Source organism: Chlorocebus sabaeus, chromosome 11 (genome assembly GCF_047675955.1).
Source record: "Chlorocebus sabaeus isolate Y175 chromosome 11, mChlSab1.0.hap1, whole genome shotgun sequence".
Lineage (NCBI taxonomy): Eukaryota > Metazoa > Chordata > Mammalia > Primates > Cercopithecidae > Chlorocebus > Chlorocebus sabaeus.
In genome coordinates, this window is record NC_132914.1 from 52915410 (window position 1) to 52927619 (window position 12210).

At 35.8% G+C, this 12210-nt stretch overlaps 1 protein-coding gene across 1 annotated transcript; it reads left to right on the forward strand.

Annotated features, from left to right (window-relative positions):
* The first annotated feature begins 1063 nt into the window (after positions 1–1063).
* On the forward strand, positions 1064–2108 carry LOC103238462 (olfactory receptor 6C3-like). The gene has a single exon (XM_037988489.2). It carries the CDS (start codon positions 1170–1172, stop codon positions 2106–2108), a length of 939 nt encoding a protein of 312 aa, XP_037844417.1. The 5' UTR covers positions 1064–1169.
* The last annotated feature ends 10102 nt before the right edge of the window (positions 2109–12210 follow it).

The following is a 12210-nucleotide window of genomic DNA, read 5'->3' on the forward strand; positions in this document are numbered from 1 at the left end:
TAAATTGATAAATCGATTTTCCAGCTCTGAAATTACATGGTTATTTAAGAAAGCTAGATGGTAGAATTTGAGATAAAATTACTGAGAAAAACCAAGGAGTAAGTAAGTTTGTTACTTTTAAATTTCATACATATTATTCCACTTTATTTACATATTTTAAAAGATTATTTGCACCTACGATTGTGGACTTACAGCCCTTACAGTAGTAAAAGTTTTATAGTTGTTTATTACTGAGAAGACTATAAATGTAGTCCCAAAGCAGAAACACAGCAGTAACTCTTGGTTTGTTCACTTTTCTAAATAAGTTTGGATGTTATGCTGTGATAGAAATAGGATTTTAAAAAGGCATTTGCTATTTGAAATACCTATTTCCCATTAAGTCTTATTTTGACCATCTACTTGTTTCTTTGCTATAACAACATTGTTTTAAAAAGAAAAAACTACAAAAACAAACAAACAAATTGTATATGATATGAATTAAAATGTTTTTAGGCAACTATTTGTTTTATCAACAGATGCTTTCCTTTATTATTCTTCTCATCTTTTTGCTAAAAAAGAAAAAAAAAAGTGGATCAGGGAAGGTGCTAGCATCAACCAAGCCCATAAGTAATACCAGGAGGCAATGCCAGCAAAACTATCTATCCCAGGAATAGACATGCATTATTTTTTCTAAAGTGAGATGGTTTACTGTGGTGACGAGTTGTTTAACCTCATGAAAGTCTCCTAACCTATGTGAGACTGAGTTTCTCAAAATGTGACACTTCAAGATAGAACTAAATAACATCAGTAAATTTTTTAACTGAATATTTAGATTGTTCTACATTCCAGATTGATTTAAGTAACTGGAAGGTTAGTTTTGAAGAAATATTAGAAGAAGTGGCTTCTGTTTAAATGTTAGCATCATAATTTTTTATTCATGGCCTGTAATAATGTATTTTCAGTGAAGAAAGATTGATATTTCACTTCTTATATTATTTGTTACTGGAATGAAAGGCAGATTGGAAACCACAGAGGGTTGCTAATGGGGAACCCTTAAAATTTTATAGATTATTCATTAATTATGTATATTTTTAAAATGTTATGCTTGTCTTCAACAGTTTTAATTTTTTTTAATATTCTGTAGGGGAAACATACATTTTCCTTTCTAAAGGGGAAAATAAAGATCTGCAATGAAAAACTACACAGCACCCACAGAATTCATTCTTCTAGGACTATCAGATGACCCGGAGTTTCAGATTGTGATTTTTCTCTTTTTAATTATCTTGTATATATTAAGTGTCACTGGAAACTTGACCATCATCACTCTCACCTTAGTGGACTCCCATCTACAGACCCCCATGTACTTCTTCCTCAGCAACTTTTCTGTATTAGAAATAACTTTTACTACTGTCTGTATCCCTAGATTTCTGGCCACCCTTATCACCAGAGACAAAACGATTTCATACAATAGTTGTACAGCTCAGTTATTTTTCTTCATCTTTATGGGTATAACTGAATTTTACCTTCTAACAGCCATGTCCTATGATCGTTATGTAGCCATCTGTAAACCGCTGCATTATATGACCATCATGAACAAAAGAGTCTGCATATTGCTTGTTTTTTGTGCTTGGTTGGCAGGGTTCTTAAATATCTTCCCACCAGTTATTCTTTTTCTCCAGTTAGATTACTGTGGCTCTAATGTCATTGATCACTTTGCTTGTGACTATTTCCCCCTATTGCAATTATCCTGCTCAGACACATGGCTCCTAGAAGCGATTGGTTTTTACTCTGCAATAGTAATTCTGTTTTTCACTTTGGCATTAATCATTCTATCCTACATGTTTATCATTAGGACAATTTTGAAACTTCCTTCTGCTAGTCAACGAAAAAAGGCATTTTCTACATGTTCCTCCCACATGATTGTCATTTCCATTTCCTATGGAAGCTGCATATTCATGTATGCTAATCCCTCTGCAAAAGAAAGAGTGTCGTTGACCAAAGGAGTAGCTATTCTCAATACCTCCATTGCTCCTATGATGAATCCGTTTATATACACCCTGAGGAACCAGCAAGTGAAGCAAGCCTTTAAGGGCACCATCCAAAAGGTTATGTTTTTCTCTGGTAAATGAAAGTATTAATAAGGTTTTAAAAAATCAAGTTACAGTAAATGTTTTCTATTATACATATCCTCTCAACACCCTCTTTCCTTCATTATAGTTAAACATGCATTTTTTATTTCCATGTTAAAATTTCCACCACGTTGTATTCAATAAATTTGATAAAGCTGAATATTGCTTCATAGTTTTCTGAAAATTAAAGCATTTTATTCACGTGTATTTGGATGAAGTAGAAAATCTGGGTGAACGATTATGATTTTGAATAGGGGTGGTTAGCTTTGGAAGAGACTTAAGGCATTTAGTTTGATGATGTAAGTGTCAGGATAGATGTGGACCTGGGAACTATTCATTCTTACCAGGTACTAGATATGAATGTTCTTAGGAAATGTGATTCTACTTGGCATTTCTGTCAAATCAAATTCTCACAATAACCAAGAGTTTGGAAGTAAAATATAAATACCCATGTAAATATTTGAAAATATTAGAAACCCATTTGTATATAGCATTTTTATGACATTAATAAGTATGATAATAATGAGGAGAAGTAATAAGAGGAGGAGAGCAGAAGATGAAATAAAGACTTTTAGCAATTATATTGCAGGACTATTTTAATTATTTTCTATGTATTGGCTCATTTAATCCTGCCAACAACTTTATGAGGTACCTACAATTATTATTATCTCTTGTTCAGGGGTATTTTTAGGTAGATTAAATAACTCTAAAAGTGAATAACAAAAACCAGAGAACAGAAACTATAAAATAATATCAGGAAAATGCATGGATTATGGTAAACTGGTGAGAGTTCAACTTTCTATAGAACTGAGTTTTACTCTGAGGGTCCAGAAATAACTTTAGAGTTTCTGGAAATAGAGAAGCAAAATGAAATCTGCCGCGATAATGTTCTACATCTCTACTTTGCACTACACAAGTCATAAGCAATAGCATTTTACAAAACCCCATAGAGAGTATTATATACTGGCTTTCATTTCTAATAATTAATAGTTCATGTTAAATTGTTAAAGGACTTTGTAATGTACGATTAATTCATTCAGGTTATACTTATGTATCTTATGACACATATTGTGGATATAGTGATGAAAAAAGATGACTCTTACCCTAAGTTTTCTAAAATTCTAGTGAGAAAAAAAAACACATAATTAAAATTTAATTCAACAAATGCAACAATTTGGATCTAAACTGCCTGTAGGTCAAGTAATGTTACCATGATCAAAGATAGAATATCAGTTTTCCTGACTTTTCTCTTAGCAGAATTATTTCCAATTTCGCAGTAATTACTAAATATGGGTTCATTTTAGCTCTAAAATCACAAGCATATAAAAAATCCTTGGCTGTCACCTTAGTTTTCACTCATTATCTTTCTTGATTACTTTGTGTGCTGTAACGAATGGCATTTTTTCCTAATTTTAAAAAGTTACTGGGAATAAGCTGATGATGGTCTCCAAGCAGTGACAAAACTCCCCCTAGTAGCTCTCTGTGGCTCTGATTGGTATCATTAATCATCAATTGATCTTCCACACAGTTTGACCTGTGTACCCTGCCACATCTATTATGCTCCAAGTCTATTTGAAAGAAGTTATGTATATACAACCATGTCATAGATTTCTAGAAGATGCCAAACTGTTTCAAGCACTTTTAGTTTGCATCCAGGAAACACTGAGTTTTATTTCTCATTTTTAAATCCATGCACAAGGAAACAGAAAATCCATAATAATTAATAAATACTGAATAGTCTAAGGTAATGTCTGGTAAATAATTGATTTGGTAAATAATATCTGGTAAATAATTGAGCTTAAAGTGATTATGCATGCACTATTTTTTCTAACTCAATATCTGTATGTGAATTGTTTCCTATAAAGAGAATAAGAATTTCACAAATGTAAATTCTTCCCAATTCTTATATGATTATGAAAATTCATTCATATATTATTCTAAAAATATTTTTTAAAGCAACTAAGTTGCAAGTATGTGCTAGCCATTTGGGTTAATAGAATAATACTATCTTCACCTTCTGGGATTTCAGATGACAGTTAAAAAGGTAGATATTGACATACAGAATAACTTTTTTCATAAAAACATATACCACATGCTGTATCAATGTAAAAGACGGGGTTGCTCACAACACCTGCATTATCCAAGAAGTACTTCCAGTAAATACAAGAAATTCAATTATATGAATAGTCTGCGCAAAAAGAATCATGATTGCAAATACCATGGAGTTGTAAAAGTGAAGGAAGTAGTGTACAGTGAATTATGATGAAACAGAAAGCAACAAATAGCAATTGATTTCTTTTTATGCTTTTCATGAAAGAGCTAATTTTATTGGTTCAATTTATTATGCAAAGCAACATAAGGCTATAAAACAAATATTTATGTCACGTGAATGTTATATTCTAAACTCTAGTAAATTTTTTATCTATCCCTCTAAGATTTTAACAGCCAATTTGTTTTTCTCCTCCTTCTAAAGAATGAAGCATAAAGAGTCATAGGAAATAAGTAATCACATACAGTCAATACGTATCAGAACAGTGATTCAAATCAGGGCTATGCCCCAACAAATAAGCCCTGTACCAACTCCTGGGGGAGGGGAGAAATCTTGCAAAATAAAAATATCCAAGGGAATCTTAGAATTTCAGAATAAGTACTATGATGTCATTTATTCCTTCACAAAGTATTAAGTGAGCACATCAAAAATGTCAAGCTTGGCTTATAGGGATTTCTTTCCAAATTATCATACTCTGAAAAATTAAACATTCAGGAGACAATTACTCTTTCGGAATTAAACTTACATTCTTGGACAACAAAGAAAACACTTTAGCTAAAGACACTCAGAGTCCTCCAACTCTTCTATTACTTATTTCTTATGTAATATATACTTGCATGATAACTGTGGTGCGCTTTCTGTGTATCCTTTCTTCTTTAGGGTTTCATGGGCAAGACTCTGTTACTTTTTGATTGAACACTGAATTATCCACAACACCAACATCAACCACAGTTATAGAATATGTGGTTGATAATTTATTATCTCACTCTTAGATATTACTTAGTCATTCTCCATCCAATTGATTTAGGTCACAGTAAACCTTTGTATCCTCAAATAATTAAAAGGCATTCATTATGTCCTACATCTCTTTCTGATGTTAGGTCTCTTGTGGTAACTTTCCCAAGCTCAAGTTGACTTTTTTTTGCCCCATTTATATAATTGGACTTTTATTGCTATATTTTATGATCACATATGATCACATAAGCATCCTGGAATGGAGAAGTGGGCTTATCAATATGATAACAATTTTTACAATGTACTAGAACTTTATTTTTCTTGGCTATCTCTACTAGTAACCTGTAAACATTTTTTAAGCAAAGGAAACATTTTGTTCATTATTGCCTACTAAAGGGTTTATTGTAGTGTAGCAATTCAATAAAATATTTGTTAATCAACAAATGGATGGAAGTCTCAAAATGCCTAGTTTCTATTTACATTATCAATATATTTTGCCTTTAAATTACCGTTGCTCTGCTCTGACATCTTTTTTGAACAAGTTTTTATATCAGGGCTTTCTAGGACTCCTTGCTTTTCATAACTATGAAAACCTCTATATCCCATCAACAATGCTGGCTACCTCTTAAACTCCTTATTCACCCAACTGAACCTCTCTGATTTTAGGTCTATGTCCCAGGATCTCCACTGTGGACATATGTGGGGCAAAATGTGTCTGTGACTCATTAAGCTACTAAATAGACTTCTATGATCAGATTTCCATGGCTATCACACTTCTGAAGCTTTCTTGACTTCAAATGTTTTCATATACACAACAGTAAAATAGCACAGTAACACTCAACCATATTATTAAATTAGGAAAGTTCTTTATCACTCCTTGATAACAGTGGCTTCTATGAGGTGAAGTTATTCAAGTATGAGTAGCAGCTTTTGTACTCCCTCATTCACTGTATTATAGTCTCAGAAATCACAGTCCAATTGTATGACCTCGGGCAAATTAGGGAAAACTCTCAATGACTCAGTTTCCTTGTATGGAAATTAGGAGAAATAATAGTAATTTTCCCAGAGTAGTTGTGAATATTTATTAAAACAACACTTTAAAAAGTGCTTACAAACATGTCTGATACCTTCCAAGCACTTTAAATAAAGTGTGACTATTACTATTATTATAATGCCAGTTTTAATTTAATAACATACAACCATCCACATATAATTTACTCAAGGATAATTCAGCTTTATGCAGCACAAGAATGTCAATAGAACAACTGCCTTGTATAGTATATTATATGGAATTCCCTTAATCACAACTGAAGCATCCCAGTTGTCTCATCTGTAAATTCAGGATTACAGTAAATTTTAGTTAATTTATTTTTATAAATTATTTAAATTTCTTTTCTGGGTATTACTACTCTAAAAATGTTGTGTATTTGCTCATTTTGCATCTTTCAAATACCTTCAAATAAGCCTATCTATGTGCACAGACTGTAAGCACCACATTTTCTGTGGCAATGTGATTTGGTTCTGCTAATCAGATACATTCATAAAAGAACTTTTAACTCAGTCATCTATATTGCTGATGCAGATCATAGTAAGTGCAGGTGACTCTGAAGCTTGTGGCAATAGTGGTAAATTCCTGAGGAGCCATTCTCATGGAGACTCATGACTTATGCATTAGGCTGTGCTTCTAAGTGCATTAAAGAACTTAAAGGGAGAAAATGTAACTTTAATGTTTCAATTATATTTTAATGTTTTAATTATCTCATTATTTTAATATTTCAATTATCTCATAACTGCAGAGATGACATAGCCAATAATAAATCCTTAATTTATTAAGTTTTATTAATTTATTAATCCTTATTAATTAAGTTTCCTTAATTATAAAGTTGATTTAATTCACGTCTACACCTATGTAAATGTTAGTGTGTTGACTGTGAAAGAGTTGAGATTGAGTATTGGAATGAAAGACTAGTGTCAGAAGATTTCGAGTACCTGAATTTGAAAGTACTACCAGCCTCCTTACCAATACAAGAATCTATATTTCTCTGTCTCATGAAGGTGGCCATACATTGTTTAGAAACCCTGTTATTTGGCCATCTTTCCAGCAATTCATCTGCTTGCAAGATATCCAAATTACAGGGTTTCTAAACCAAATAGGAACAGCTCTGGTCTGCAGCTCCCAGCAAGATCAATGCAGAAGGCAGGTGATTTCTGAATTTCCAACTGAGGCACCCAGTTCATCTCACTGTAACTGGTCGGACAGTGGGAGCAGCTCACAGAGGGTGAGCCAAAGCAGTGGGAGATGTTGCCTCACCTGGGAAGCGCAAGGGGTTGGGAAATTCTCTCCTCTACTCAAGGGAAGCCATGAGGGACTATGCCATGAGGAATGGTGCACTCCAGCCCAGATACTGCACTTTTCTCATGGTCTTCAAAACCCGCAGACGAGAAGATTCCCTCCCATGCCTACCTCACCGGAGCCCTGGGTTTCAAGCACAAAACGGGGTGGCTGTTTGGGCAGACGCTGAGCTAGCTGCAGGAATTTTTTTTTTTCCCCATAACTCAGTGGCACCTCGAACACCAGCAAGACAGAACCAGAAAGGGGCCTGAAGCCAGGGACCCAAGTGGTCTGGCTCAGCAGGTCCCACACCTATAGAGTCCAGCAAGCTAAGATACATTGGCTTGAAATTCTCACTGCCAGTACAGCAGTCTGAGGTTGACCTGGGATGCTCGAGCTTGGTGGGGGAGGGGCGTCCGCCGTTGCTGAGGCATGAGAAGGCAGTTTTACCCTCACAGTGTAAACAAAGCCACCAGAAAGTTTGAAATGGGTGGAGCCCACTGTAGCTCAACAAGTCCCCTGTGCCCAGACTGCCTCTCTACATTCCTCCTCTCTGGGCAGGGCATTTCTGAAAAAAAGGCAGCAGGCCCAGTTAGGGGCTTATAGATAAACCCCTGATCACCCTGGGTCAGAGCACCTGGGGGAAGGGGTGGCTGTGGGGGCAGCTTCAGCAGACTTAAATGTCCCTGCCTGATGGCTCTAAAGAGAACAGCAGATCCCCCAGCACGATGCTCAAGCTCTGCTAAGGGTCAGACTACTTCCTCAAGTGGATCCCTGACCCCCATGTAGTCTGACTGGGAGACACCTCCCAGCAGGGGCAGACAGACACCTCATACAGGAGAGCTCTGGCGGGTGCCCCTCTGGGATAAAGCTTCCAGAGGAAGGAACAGGCAGCAATCTTTGCTGTTCACCAGCCTCCGCTAGTGATACCCAAGCAAACAGGGTCTGGAGTGGACTCCCAGCAAATTCCAGCAGACCTGCAGCAGAGGGGCCTCACTGTTAGAAGGAAAACTAACCTAACAAATGGAAAGAAACAGCATTAACATCAACAAAAAGGACGTCCACTCAGAGACCCCCAAAGGTAACCAACATGAAAGATCAAAAGTAGATAAATCCACAGACAGGAAGAAATCAGCATAAAAAGGCTGAAAATTCCAAAAATCAGAACGCCTCTTCTCCTCCAAAGGATCACAACTCCTCACAAGCAAGGGAAGAAAACTGGATGGAGAATGAGTTTGACGAATTGACAGAATAGGCTTCAGAGTAGGTGGGTAATAACAAGCTCCTCCGAGCTAACGGAGTATGTTCTACCCCAACACAAGGACGCTCAGAACCTTGAAAAAAGGTAAGATGAATGGCTAACTAGAATAACCTGTTTGGAGAAGAACATAAATAACCTGATGGAGCTGAAAAATACAGCACGTGAACTTCATGAAGTATACACAAGTATCAATAGCAGAATAAATCAAGCAGAAGAAAGGATTTCAGAGATTGAAGAGCAACTTAACGAAATAAAGTGAGAAGACAAGATTAGAGAAAAAAGAATGAAAAGGAATGAACAAAGCCTCCAAGAAATATGGCATAAGACAAGAAATAACTAAGATCAGAGCAGAACAGAAGGAGAGAGAGACACACGAAAAAACCTTCAAAAAATCAATGAATCCAGGAGGTGTTTTTTCGAAAAGATCAACAAAATTGATCTAGCCAGGTTATATTTCCCAAAGAAATATAAACTACCATCAGAGAATACTATAAACACCCCTACACAAATAAACTTGAAAATCTAGAAAATCTAGAAGAAATGAATCAATTCCTGGACACATACACCCTCCCAAGACTAAACCAGGAAGAAGTTAAATCCCTCAATAGACCAATAACAGGCTCTGAAATTGAGGCAATAATTAACAGACTAACAACCAAAAAAAGTCCAGGACCATACAGATTTAGAGCCGAATTCTACCAGAGGTACAAAGAGAAATTGGTACCATTCCTTCTGAAATTATTCCAAGCAACAGAAATAGAAGGAATCCTCCCTAACTCATTTTATGAGGCCCGCATCATCCTGATACCAAAACCTGGCAGACATACAACAAAAAAAGAAAATTTCAGGTCAATATCGCTGATGAACATCAATGCGAAAATCCTCAACAAAATACTGGCAAACCGAATCCAGCAGCACATCAAAAAGCTTATCCACCATGATCAAATCAGCTTCATCCCTGGGATGCAAGGCCAGTTGAACACATGCAATTCAATAAACTTAATTCATCGCCTACACAGAACCAATGACAAAAACCACATGATTATCTCAATAGATGCAGAAAGGCCCTCGGCAAAATTCTACAGCCCTTCATGCTAAAAACTCTCAATAAACTAGGTATTGATGGGCTGTATCTCAAAATAATAAGAGCTGTTTATGACAAACCCACTGCCAATATCACACTGAATGGGCAAAAACTGGAAGCATCATCTTTGAAAACTGGCACAAGTTTCTCTCTCACCATTGCTATTCAACATGGTATTGAAAGTTCTGGATAGGGTAATCAGGCAAGAGAAAAAAAGTGTATTCAGATAGGAAAAGAGGAAGTCAAATTGTCTCTATTTGCAGATGACATGATTGTATATTTAGAAAACTCCATCGTCTCAGCCCAAAATCTCCTTAAACTGATAAGCAACTTCAGCAAAGTCTGAGGATACAAAATCAATGTGTAAAAATCACAAGCATTTCTATACACCAATAACAGACAAACAGAGAGCTAAATTGGGAGTGAATTCCCATTCACAATTATTAAAAAGAATAAAATGCCTAGGAATACAACATACAAGGGATGTGAAGGACTTCTTCAAGGAGAACTACAAACCATTTCTCAAGGAAATAAGAGAGGACACAAACTAATTGGAAAATATTCCATCCATGCTCATGGATAAGAAGAATCAACATCATGAAAATGGCCATACTGCCCAAAGTAATTTATAGATTCAATGCTATCCCCATCAAGCTACCGCTGAATTTCTTCACAGAGTTGGAAAAAACTACTTTAAATTTCATATGGAACCAAAAAAGAGCCCACATAGCCAAGACAATCCTAAGCAAAAAGAACAAAACTGGAGGCATCACGCTACCTGACTTCAAACTATACTACAAGGCTACAGTAACCAAAACAGCATGGTACTGGTACCAAAACAGATATATAGACCAATGGAACAGAATAGGGGCCTCAGAAATAATGCCACACATCTACAGTCATCTGATCTTTGACAAACCTGACAAAAACAAAGGGAAAAGGGTTCGCAATTTAATAGTGTTGGGAAAGCTGGCTAGCAATATGCAGAACACTGAAACTGGTTCCCTTCCTCACACATTATACAAAAATTAACTAAAGATGAATTAAAGACTTAAACGTAAGACATAAAACCATAAAAACCCTAGAAGAAAACCTAGGCAATACCATTCTGGACATAGGCATGGGCAAAGACTTCATGACTTAAAACACCAAAAGCAATGATAACAAAAGTCAAAATAGACAAATGGAATCTAATGAAACTAAAGAGCTTCTGCACAGAAAAAAAAAAAAACAAAAAAAAAAAACACTATCATCACAGTGAACAGGCAACCTACAGAATGGGAGAAAATTTTTGCAATCTATCCATGTGACAAAGGGCTAATATCTAGAATCTACGAAGAACTTAAATAAATTTACCAGAAATAAACAAACAACTCCATCAAAACATGGGTGAAGGATATGAACAGACACTTCTAAAAAGAAGACATTTATGCATCTAACAAACATATGAATGGTCATTAGAGAAATGCAAATCAAAACCACAATGAGATATCATCTCACGCCAGTTAGAACGGCAATCATTAAAAAGTCAGGAAACAACAGATGCTGCAGAGGATGTGGAGAAATAGGAATGCTCTTACACTGTTGGTGGGAGTGTAAACTAGTTCAACCATTGTGGAAGACAGTGTGGTGATTCCTCAAGGCTCTAGAACCAGAAATACCATTTGACCCTGCAATCCCATTACCGCATATATACCCAAAAGATTATAAATCATTCTACTATAAAGACATATGCACACGTATGCTTATTGCAGAACTGTTCACAATAGTAAAGACTTGGAACCAACCCAAACGACCATCAATGATAGACTGGATAAAGAAAATGTGGCACATATACACCATGGAATACTATGCAGCCATTAAAAAGGATGAGTTCATATTCTTTGCAGGAACATGGATGAAACTGGAAACCATCATTCTCAGCAAACTAACACAGAAACAGAATATCAAACACCACATGTTCTCATGCATAAGTGGGAGTTGAACAATGAGAGCACATGGACACAAGGAGAGAAACATCACACACCAGGACCTGTCAGGGGGTGTGGGGGGCTAGGGGAGGGATAGCATTAGCAGAAATACCTAATGTAGATGATAGGTTGATGGGTGCAGCAAACCACCATGTCACGTGTGCACCTATGTAAAAAACCTGCATATTCTGCATATGTACCCCAAACTTAAAGTATAATAAAAAAGACAGAAAAAGTGGGCAAAAGGCAAAACATTTTATTTTTTTAACTGGCAAAATTGTACATATTTATAGGTTACATAGTGATGGTTTGATAATATAATGTGTAGTGATGAGATCAGAGTAGTTAGAAAATTTGTCATTTCAGGCATTTATAATTTCTTTATGTTGGGAACACTTGTTTATTTATTTTTTAGAGACTGGGTCTCACTTTGTTACACAAGCTAGAGTGC

Bases quoted from the DNA above. Each gene is read 5' to 3' on its own strand.
- LOC103238462 (XM_037988489.2), top strand. From the start codon at position 1,170: ATGAAAAACTACACAGCACCCACAGAATTCATTCTTCTAGGACTATCA.